This window comes from Anser brachyrhynchus (assembly GCF_964034855.1).
Source record: "Anser brachyrhynchus genome assembly, chromosome: 4".
In the NCBI taxonomy this organism is placed as follows: domain Eukaryota; kingdom Metazoa; phylum Chordata; class Aves; order Anseriformes; family Anatidae; genus Anser; species Anser brachyrhynchus.
This window is the reverse complement of record NC_137698.1, coordinates 61083876-61095921: the sequence shown is the minus strand read 5'-3', so window position 1 is coordinate 61095921 and position 12046 is coordinate 61083876. Positions and strand designations below refer to the sequence as shown.

Sequence of the window (12046 nt, the reverse complement as noted above, 5' to 3'; positions counted from 1 at the left end):
GCACAGACGGAAGTTTTCTCTAAAGGAATGTGAGCTCACACAAGAAAACGCTATGAATTGATGCAACATGTGGTAATCCCTCCCTGAGGTCAGACAAGCACCATGGCTTGTGCTACCAACATCATCAACTCAAGAGGTATAGTTGTATTATAAATAACTAACTTTCTCAGACCTCCCTATTTCCCTCTGTTGCACAGGTGCTAGTGATCTGACACTATGTACTAGAGAACATCAATACAGTGCCTATACACACAGGGTTTACATACACTGTTTTGCAGTGATGTACCAAAAGCATGCATTAGCTAGAGATAAGCCTCAAAAGTAGTTTGGAGCAGAAAAATATTGTTTCAAAGCTACACTATTTTTTTCTTAGTAAATACAATCAGATTATAGAGGCCTAGGCAATAATTGCTACTTTTACTAGTAAACTCTTATTAACCACAAAAACTATTACAGGCTTACTGCAACAGAGGCTGAGCAGAATTTGCCCACTCTATGATTATTATAATGAAAATAGCTGTTCTGTTACAAATTGAACCAGCCTTGTTTCCTCATAGAACACAGGCAGGATAGGACATCCAGCTGACAAATATATTCAAGACATGTACCATTCATCCTCTCCACGCTTTACACAAGCACACTAAAGAATAGAATTTCCTCATGCTCTCCAACTTGGGGCACCCAAAATAGATCAAACTCTTAACCTTTGAGTTCTTGCATACTCAGAGTCATTTGTTTTTCATAACTCAACAAGACCACCAGTTTTACCAACGTAAAAGAAATGGAAAAATAGGCTGAGTTTTTATTTTCATTAAAGAATTTGATTTCATAGATTGGCACAAATTACCTGATTGAACATATAAAGAACTCGAGTCACATCGTTTGCATACTGGCACCTAGAATAGTCCTCCTCTGCCCAGTATCCTCCCCTGTCACATCTGCGCCAAGCTCTTCTCTCATCTTGTGAGTTGCCAGGATATATCCCACTGCCAGCAGAATAACGTGTACACAGCAGGTAGGCTGTGATGCCTGCCAATGTTCTAGGCCACCTGGGGAGTCAGAAGCAAAAACAAAAAAAAAGACAAATTTACATGACAAGTAAATAAAAGGATTAAGCACAACATGAAATAAAGAGACACTCAAAACTAAGCATCTCTAAACTATTTAAAGGGCCACCTTGGCTCACCTTCAGTCCTTTCAAGCTGTTCATATTTGAGCACTATTAACAAAATGTGAGTACTAATGCTAGCATGCTTTTCTTCATTCTTTCATGAGGTTGCAGGTGGAGTGAAAAAGATGCTTATACAATTACTAAGAACAGTTTACAGATTTTCTTATAAAAGAAAACAAGCCTACTTCATGAAAAAATTTGTATTAAAGCTATCTAAATAGTTGTTAAAAACACAGTAGCAAGCCCTGCAAACTTTCTGCTTGTCCTGTTCACATGCATCAGTAACTTCCCAAATGACTTCATTCGTATCAACACTAAACTGCAAAAAAACAACTTTCAAACTAATTCTGAAGCAATGGTAGTAGTATAACCACTGACTGATTTTGCAACCAAACATATACCAAATAGAAATTAACGTGAGAGGGAAACGTTCATAATGTTAAGTAGGAAAGGATTCCTTTAACTAAAGGAACAGAGAACTAAGCAGATTAAGGAAACCCAAATATTCTCCATTTTCTCTTCTGTAATTTTACTGTATATCTATAGGTGCATATACACAGATAAAAACAAGTAAGAATAAACACAAAGTTAAATTGCAATACACATCTAGTGCACTGATCATTCAAAACCTAAGAACTGTTTCAAAGGAGATATAAGAAGATAAAGAAACCACAATTGAATTAAGCTGCAACACTGAGAAAGGCAAGGACAAGAAATGCCAGCCAGTCTGCCATGCTTCCTGCCCTCTCCCTATTAAGACATGAATAAAATATTGCTTACATTCAGAACACTAATGCTTAAAATTGAAAGCAAAACCACATATACCTACGATACAAAAAGCCAAATATCTCAAATCTTACAAGCTAACATATAAGGTGCAACTAAAACCAACAGCAAAAGAAAGCTTCATTCCATCACCCCAGGCTTTCTGTACCATAATCAAGTCAAGCCAAAGCAAGCTCTTTGAACAGCCTGACGAACCAACACACTTTTTCTCAGTCTTAAGAATTTCTAGTATCTTTACACACAGCAGTTGTATACAAAACTCAAAAAACCATTTTTTTTAATATATCTGGACTGTATTTCAGTAAATGGCCAATTAATCACTGCTATTATCTAAATTAACGGATTTGCACAACATACCTAACTTTGTAAAAAATACACATTTCTGCATTTGAAGGAGACTGGAGTAAATACCTTGAAGAATATTCCACTTCAGGGAAGTAAAATGTAAGTAATATTACCAAAACACAGAAGTTGAATTCTAGTCGGCTCCATTTTCCTTCCTTATTTGTCAATTAACTTCTCATACCAAAGATGATGGGGATTTATCACAGTCCTCTCTGATAAACAACAATTCCAGGGAATGGTTTATGATCAAATTGTCTTACATGATGCAAGGCATTAACCATCTCCAGTATCCTGAAAGTCCTCTCTATCTCAAACTCCTGTGAATTTCTAGTCAACTCCAAGAGACCACATCAAGCACCTTCAGCAGTGGAAGAAAAAGCATTGCAGGCATTTTGGCAGAGATTACGTTGGTTTGGTCAAAACAAGCAACTCACAAAATGATAGCTTAAAATGACAGAATCCTTAAAATGCATGAATCATGACATCACCACAAAAATTCAAGTCAATAAGGAATCTAATGGAAAAAGATTAGACAATATAATTACAATAAACCAAAAGAGAAAACAAAGGCTTAAATTTTTGTGCATTTCTAACAGCTTGGCATTACAAGTCAATTCACCATACTGCAGTGACATAATTGAGTTAAGATATGGAGACTTCATATGACCATCACCATAATATCTGAGTACTAGATGAGAAGAAAGGTGATTATTTGGGTCTTGTAGTACAGCTTCATTCAGCCTAGTACACACGCATTCAGAGCCTCAAGGGCCACTTCAAGAAACTAACGAAACTGTCACTATTCAACCTATATCAGGAACGAAAACTTATACCAGAATTAGGGGCAACAGAGGATGTTAAAAAGACGAAAAAAATAAGCAGGGATTGAAAATGCCAGCAATTATATACAGGTGTTTTATACAATGTAAACAATTTCAAAGAGTAGGTATAGATTCTGTAATTATTTATCATCTTATCTCCTGTAGAGAGGAAAAGCCAGGAGAAAGGACAAAATCTTCCTTACAAAAATCACAGCAGCCTTTGCGAAGTGCTGCAATCCCAGTTGCAAACTTAGAGCAACATTATGTGCATCCTTGTAAGCTAACAGAAGTAATGGTGCTGGATCATGTCTGGACAACTGGTCGTGGACAGAGGAAGTTACGGATCTGCTGGGAAGCAAGGAAGGGAGTACAATATATACTAACCAGAACATGATAAACATTTCTAAGTCACTGAAATTCCTGCATGGGCAAATCAAAACATAGTCCAATCTGAGTAGATTTGGGGAAAACAAGTAAAAAGTTGAGCTACTTCCTACTTCTTATAGATACAAAAAGCCTTCAGAGGATGAAGTAAAAAGAAAGCAAGCAGATAAAGGACAACTGAAAAATCAGCTAACACAGATACTGGATGACATGCAGGCCCATGAACACTTTGGGGAACACATCCAAAACGCAGTTTCCAGAACGCAAAGATTCAGGTTTCCAGAAACACTGACATTGAAATTCCAAAATGCTATTTCCTTAACAAAAACAATCTTTTTTTTTTTAAATTAGGTTTCTACATCAATGACAGCACTTTTAAAGGTATATCTACATCTCTTTACATGCAATTTTTTAAAAGATGTATTTTTCCAAAGGCTTTTAAGTTGAAGCGTGGCTGCCTCAGTTTTGACTGAATATGCTGCATTACAGACTGAGTGCCGCGTGGTGTTATACTACCTTAAACTCTGTGGTCCTACCAGATGTTGTATGACATGACCTCCAAGATCAGGAAACTATTTTAATTGGAAAATGGCATGTTCAATTCCTTTGCTCACTACTCAGAACATCAGGAAAAAAAGAAAAAAGTGAAACAGCAGGATTCAACTAAGAAGCATTTTTTTTTCCAGCAACAGTTTTAATTATTACATTTAATTACTACATTTCTAAGCAAATATCATTGCTAAGCTATATATAGCTTCTGGAACTTCTGCAGCTGTTAAATGGAAAGAAGTGAGTTTCAGTGTAACACTACTTCCTTAATTCAACAAAGATTATTAGATGATCACAAGATGATTTGTCTCTCTTCTCTTTGCACATCTCTAGACTTCCCTTTTTTTTTAATGCATCTCTTTCCTTTTTGTCACCGTCCCTTTATTCCTACTGCATTTACTTTTCATTCATCTCCCTACAGAGCATTTTATCGTCTTTTACCACAATCTTCTCAAAAGACTGGCAACATCAGACAGTCATATAGCCAGTGCTACTTTTCCAGCAAATTTAATCATTTACAGAAACAATTTGCTAATAAAGCTCATACATTATTTATCTAATGATTCAGAAAGCTTTCCACTGAAATGGCCTACTGTTTATGTCCAGTTTAAACTACAAAGCTTCCTGCCGTAACTTCACATATGCAAAACCAACAGAAATAAGCACAGTCACTAAAAGCACCTTATGGGGAACTGAAGTCCCTTGCCCTCTTCCCTCCCCCATTCCCAGTACTCCACGTGCAAGTGTAAGTTTCTCTGTAGCCCAGCAGTGAATCAGATAGGGGAACTGACTCCAGCTGTAGCTACGCTTCCTTAGTTCCCCGTTTTTCCTTAGTGAACGTTAATCTTAACTGTTCTCAGCCATAAACTGTTTCCCTCCCCAATACGTGCATGAGATGAGGTACTCTGCTCTTCCCTGAAGCAGGGTTCAAAAGGTGAACAGCGATATGAAATTCTCATCATGGAACAAAGGCTGCGTAAGTTTGGCTGCATTCTTCATTTCTTGTGAGCCTAAACTTGAATGTCTTTCACACTTTAACCAACGCTAGCAGAAGTGCACATTTGGACTGTATTAACTCTTACTTCATCACTGTTTATAATTAGGTGCTCAAAATTTATCATATATACATGAGAGTAGACAGCTGTGGGGGGGAAATAGGATTCATTTATATTTAAGTACTGTAATTACATTTCACGAAGAAAAAGCCAGACCACGAGGTTATAGAAGCATCCTTTCTTTCATGCTTATTAAAGCTGTTTTGAGAACATTTATTTCTTTGAACAATATCTTTTAGTAACAATAGATTTTGATACTGTAATTTCATTAGCTTACAGGTAGTCTTTTTTTATTATCACATCTTAGTAATTTTCTAAATTCAACATAATTATATTTTTAAGATTAATTTAACCTTATAACAGTTTTCAAAAAGATAATTCTTATATTTAAGACAGAATTCTATCAACTACCAGCAGAAAATTATACCAAACAACACTTGAAGGATTTACTGAATCAGAAGCAATAGGTTATATTTTAACATACAAATTATATTTTCCATTCATTCATGGATTGTAATGTATTCTGGGATGTCTGCTAAGACTTAAAAGAATACTTATATTAAAAAACACAACAAAAGACATTCCCATGATGAAGACAGCTTTTACCTAATCCTTATGAACTCGTGCTAAACCATCATTACTGCACCAACTAAAGACAAACATTCTCCATCGCTACACTTTGCTCTCCCATCTTTGAAGGGATAAAAATCTAGCTGCCAATTCTGAAGCAGTTCTTCAGCTAAAATGACTAGCCAGTTCCAACTAAAAAACTATAAAATCAAATTCACCTAGGATCATTTACAGCCATCTGCTCAGAACCATTTTCTCACTAGTCAAAGCCGTATTTCCATATGGTCTCAAAGGTGAAAAATTACTCTTTATTATTACTCTACCTAAACTACAAATGGAAGACTGTTATAGTGAACTCAGACACAGTGAAGCTTTTGATAAGCTGAACATTTCCTGATATCTTATTTCTTTTCACTGAATTCCAGAGGGGGTAAATCCTATTACACTGAACAGTCACTGAACAGCACAGGTTAATTTAATGGAAAACACTTTGAAATAAGCCTTTACCATCTGTTTTCACCTCTAATGGCAAATCAAAGAAGAACAATTCACACTTGTATCATAAAAAAAAGCATAAGTGATTTAAATAGATGTGTATGTTCTTTGATGAATACAGCATGCATCTGTTTGACTTTCTTCACCTTTTATCTTAAGCAGGAAGTTCTCATTTGCTAATGTAGTGCTCATCCCTGCATTAGGAACCACCACAGTGTAAAAGGAAGATATTCACATTGTTTCCTACATAAATAATTCATTACAACGTGAAAGTGAAACTCTTCAGTAATTCCAAATCGTCTCTGTGCAGCAAGTTGATCTTAATGTTTCTTCCCCTACTAACAGTTCCCTAGTACCCAGATGGCCACTACCTGTCTCCTCAAAAATGTCCAGCTGATGAACAAGAATTTGAACTCAACACAAATGTTCTCAGCCGGGACTTTACCTGAATTTTTGCTAAAACTGGAGGCCTCTTGTACTTGAAAAGCTTGTCTTCTCTCCCCCCACAAACTATGTCCTAGCATCATGCTTTAACTTGCTTTTAATTTCTTAAAATGTTAATGGTCTTAGATTATTTCTACATAAAGATGACTTTAAAGAACCCTAATGTACACAGGGAAAGGAAGAAAGCTTATAAATGTAAACAGATCAACATAGCCAAGCAGCATAAAGGAACATAAATGAAAAGCGGTTATTACAATGTTAAGAAACCCTACAAACTGTAGTGAAGATATATGCTATGACATACACTAATTCTCAGCAGGAGCTACTGTAGGGAGGTACAACACAGAGTATTATAAAGGGAATTACCTTACATACAGAGAATCTATACAGAAGCTATCTGTTACAGCTGGCACCTCCAGGAGTAACGTGTTGTTAGAGTGACCAGCAGCAGAAAGATCAGAAAAGGGAAAACAGGTGAAGAGGTAAGAACAAAAGACAAAATACTCTGCAATATCCAACACAATGGAATATCAGAACTAGCACTACAATCCCAACAGTCATAAAAAGAAAGCAACATTCATATTATTCACTTGAATACTCAGAAAAAAACAAGACTATATGTTTCTTACATAGTTATTTTGTTGTATGAAAGCAGGTAAAGCTTTTAAAACAGAATGACAACCTGGTGGAAAACCCAATCCACCAGTATGCATTCTAACTCTTAACTTACAGCTCATTTTTAACGTTTTAATCTATTCTAATAATTTAAATTACGTATATCTGGATATCATACTTTAATTTCCAACTGTTCCAAAGACCTGAGTTTACAAGCTCAAAGTTTAGTATTTCAGTTGTGTGCACTTCTTTCAACACACACTAATCAAGAACAGCTAAAAATCCATTATATATCACTTACAAATGAACGTCCATTTAATTTAGGTGCCTTTAAAGCAATAAGGCTTGAGTTTAAAACAGAAGTAAATGGACTTTTTCTGAAAAAAATTGATGTTACCAACCTGAAATCTCCTTTATTGTTCACAACCCTCTCTGGAGGGCAGTATTGCGCAGAGCTTTCTAATACCACAATGTCTACTGTCCTTGTATTATTCCCACGCCTGGTTTGTACGTGGCAACCCCAGTTTCCTGTGGAGCCAGCCTGAATGTTTGAGATTGTCAGTGCACTGGGAAGACAAAATAAACAAACAAAAAATCCCAACAGTCTTGCAACAAGATTCACATCAGTTTTTACCAAAAGATGAATAACGTACGGAAAGACAATGGAAGAAACAACCAGTTACATAAAACTGTGAGTGATCTTGTAAGATCACAGCTACCTATGAATAAGTGTACTGTAATTAACAATCTGTCTTTTTTTTTTTTTTAAAAATGATACAGATCTCTGATGGAGAACTTCCATATTACCAGTTGTGGTGTAGTCAAAAGGAAGAGGGAACAATTCATGAGTTCACTTGAAAACCCTGTTCTTGTAATTTTACTATCCTAAGACGACAAGTGTATTGTACCACAAAGCTGTTTTATGTGAAATCTGTGTGTGTGTGTCTGCGTGTGTGAGAGCTATGCAATCTCTAGAGCTCCCTCCTAAATAGTTAGTAACATCATACATCCGTATCTTAAACTAACTGATTTAACTGTTATTATGTCCCTGCTAGGAAGTTTCTCTCTACATACACTCACTCTGTAAGGATATGAGAAAGCCTTACTGGTCATTGAAATAGTCACCAAGTCACATCAAGAAAGTGCTGGGGGGCTGAGGGGTAGAAGGGAGGTGGGGGAACACAGTTTGCAGGGATTTACCTTGCGATCAGTGAGCAGTTATGAATCATATTTTTTTCAACAAAAATACCCTGGGACTCATCAGTTTCTACTATCTTTCCATCTTGGTACCACAAGACTTGCATGTCTTGATCAATATACGAAGCCATACATTGGAAGGGTAGACTATCTCCTTCAAAAACAACCTGGCGGTGAGATGGAGTCATATAGAAAGATGGTAATTCAAGAGGAGGCTCTAGAATTCAAGAAATAAAAGCACAATTAATGGCCAGAAATATGTTTTATAAGCATTCTTCAGAAGACAAGAAAAAATTGTGTATCAATTATTGATTCAATCACATTGTAAACTACAGTTTGCAGAATTTATATGCAAAAAGCTACATTTGATGCATCAGAAATTCAAACTATATCCTTTTTCTAAATGTATATTCTTTTAATGTAGTACATTCCCTAAGTCATTTGCTAGCCTACATTCACAAGAATGAATATAAATCTGAAAGAAAAATATCCCTATGCATTTTATTTCTTTATAATTTCTCAACATGAATATTTGAAAACCATATATATAATATTAAGCTTATTAAGTTCATATTCCTCATCTGTTTGTCCTCTTCTCAGGATATCCTCTTCCACTGGCAGAGCACAACTGGTGCTTATGCCTGGCTGAGCTCCATCTCAGCAACTAAACTAACCATGTGCTTCTCTAGCAGAAGTCTGACAAAAAAAAAAGTAAGCCACCTCTATAAACATCTCAGTTATTCTGGAACACTATTGGCAAGCATACTGCAATTTACAGATAATACAATGCCTTTTTCCTCCTTTCCTAAAGCCATAGGACATGCCCTGAAAGGTTAGTTGAGGCAGATCTACTGTTAGGCACAAAACACTACCAAGCCAAAAAATAAGAGACTGAACCTGCCGAAAAATAATCTCAGTAGTTCAGTGTGCATTCTAGTCCGTCTCTAATAAGAGAAAACTTTACTACTTTAAGAACAACCCAGTGTAGTGGTATTCCCCCACCTTCTTAGATAAAGCTACTTTCTCACAAGTTTTTCTTGTATGTATCTTAATCACAGAACCAACCTGGAAATTATTACACTGACTCTCCCAACCCTAATTTATTTGCATTGGAGACTAAACAACAGTAGAATAATATATACACACACACACACACATATATATATATATAAAATACCACAAAATAAAATCAATGATAAGATGAAGACCTTTCAACTTCAGACTTTGGCTTGGAATAATTTGTGTATGTGAGAAGGCAGATACCGGGGAAAAGAAATAATATCAGTTTCTGATTCCTCTCGTGAAGTTTAGATAAAAATCACTTAAAACAAGTATTAAAAGGAAAAGGAGTTTATCTCCAGGCATTGCCACTCATCCTTAATTTCTACAGACTAATATCAGTAATCAAAAACTTATTTCCAAAAAACAAACAACGCTGGACAAGGAATAAAACCAAGTCTTTAAAAACGCATCACTATTACCAAATTTCATACAAGTTCTGAATTTCATGGAAATAAAAAGTAAAAAAAGTCTGTCCACTAATATTAACACAGTAGCAAATGCATTAGAAAATAAAGTGTCAGTTGTCAGAAGTGCTTACCACAGGTCAGAAGCTCCTGCTTAACACCCGTCACCGTCTGTGACTGAAGTGATTTGGGATAGGCACATTTAGTTTCACGTACAGTTATATTTCTTTCTTTTAGCCACTGATGCATCCAGAGTATGTTGCAATCACAAAGAAGATAATCAGTCTGAAATTCTCTGCAATGCAAAACGAGTATTCACAATGACGAAATGAGACACTCAGAGGTCTGAAAGCTTTACAGAACAGCTGTAGATGTCTCTTGCAGCCACAGACACGCTGTTGACAGATGACCAAATGCCACAACACAGCCGCATGGCCTCCTACCACGTATTGGAAGATACTCCAATAACTCTGCAAGCTCTGGTGTCACGTCAAAAGCAAACACTCCTTGAGGAAAGTAATCCTCGCCGTAAATACGGATAACATCTAATACTTGTGTATGAAATAATTTCTAGTAATTTTTAAATAATGTGCCTGAATATGCATCACCATGACTTAAGAGCACACTTCACTGACAGAAGGTTTATTTAGCAATCAAATGCTTTAACATTAAAATCAACAGAAATATAAAAAGCATCCTCTCATTTATTTCTCTTACGAGAGCCACCACTCACACAATTTTAACAATAGTTTTATTCTGCTTTATATGCAAATCACATAAGGCTTTCCATTGATTCATAAAATCTCTGTATATCTTAATACTTTCTACTAAAACAATATACCAAATTCCCAATAGGTGTCTGTCGTAGTCAGCTACAGAAAAATTGAGTCTGTTTGGAAACAGTTAAAACGGATCAAAATGAATCATTATGTCTATGCTGTTTTTTACCTCTGTTAAAAACAATTTATTTCTATTTTTGCAAATGTCTTGAGGATAGCACATCACAGGCTGAACACTTCAAACACTAAACCAACATTCTTGTCAAACTCCGTTTGGTCTTTGTTCGCAGGCATTCCTCCAGACATACATTTTAAATAGCAACAGTTATTTTCAGATTCTCTTGTCAGACCTGTGATGATCTTGGACAGCAGCCTTTTCATATACAAATTCTAGGAATAACAACTTTTTAACAATTAAAAGGAGCTGGAAGAGGGAAGGAAACATTTACCTTTATGAACGTCCTAGCACAGAGAGCCAACCATCATGATTACCAGGGAAAAATACAAGCTAGTCATAAACACTAATACTTTTTTTTTTTTATTAACTTTGTTCCACACACAATTACAACTCATGAAATTAAAGTAATGACGTTGAGATGTAACCACTGTTATGTCTAACAAAAATATACCATTCTTCAAGATAAGACTGAGATTTTATTTAAACCCATTTAATCCTTTTTTAGTAAAAGGTGTATGATCCTATTGAATATGAAGTATTTATGTATGAATCATACATACAGAGTAAAACTTCAGAAGTCCAGAAGCTGCTATAGCTTTGTTCTCTCAGAGCTTTGTAACACATTGAACATTTTTGAAGGTTTTTCTATAAACACACAAACAGAGTACTGTGTGCTTACATTGTATTGTATGTTTGTAGGCACATTTCCTATGCACTTATTCAGGCTTTAAAAAATGCTATTATGACATTTAAAAGTAAAAAAGAAACTGAAGTACTAGCAAGCGAGAGCACTCACATTAATGTAAAAATCTCATTCAAAATCTGGAATACTGTGGAAGTTTTGATTTGGCTATTTTTGTTTCACACAAAAGGCCATTCCAAGAAAACACTGAAGCATGTTTTAAGAACGTAATATTTTTTTAAGAACACAAATGATCATTTTAAAATTAGATGCAATACTTACAGAGACTTTAGTGAACCAAGATGATCAAATGTTCCCTGTGTAAGTGTAGAAAACAGATTTCCAGAAAGATTTCTGAGAAATAGAAGTAAAATGATTTCAATTCATGCTCAAGAGATTAACGTGAAACTTACTTACAAAGAAGATCCCTCTTCAACACAGCATTATTTTTAAAACCTACAAGTAACTATTATGGTACACTGCCATAGTTCACAAGACTAAGATTCATA

At 35.5% G+C, this 12046-nt stretch overlaps 1 protein-coding gene across 1 annotated transcript in view; it reads right to left on the bottom strand.

Moving 5' to 3' along the window:
* ADGRA3 (adhesion G protein-coupled receptor A3) overlaps positions 1-12046 on the bottom strand; it is a 54223-nt gene that overhangs the window by 17324 nt on the left and 24853 nt on the right. Inside the window, exons 5-9 of the mRNA XM_080590847.1 lie at positions 11820-11891; positions 10033-10193; positions 8436-8649; positions 7637-7801; positions 848-1049 (exon numbers count right to left, since the gene is read on the bottom strand). Of these exons, the coding sequence (XP_080446973.1) occupies positions 848-1049; positions 7637-7801; positions 8436-8649; positions 10033-10193; positions 11820-11891 (814 nt within the window). The remainder of the gene's footprint in view (positions 1-847; positions 1050-7636; positions 7802-8435; positions 8650-10032; positions 10194-11819; positions 11892-12046) is intronic.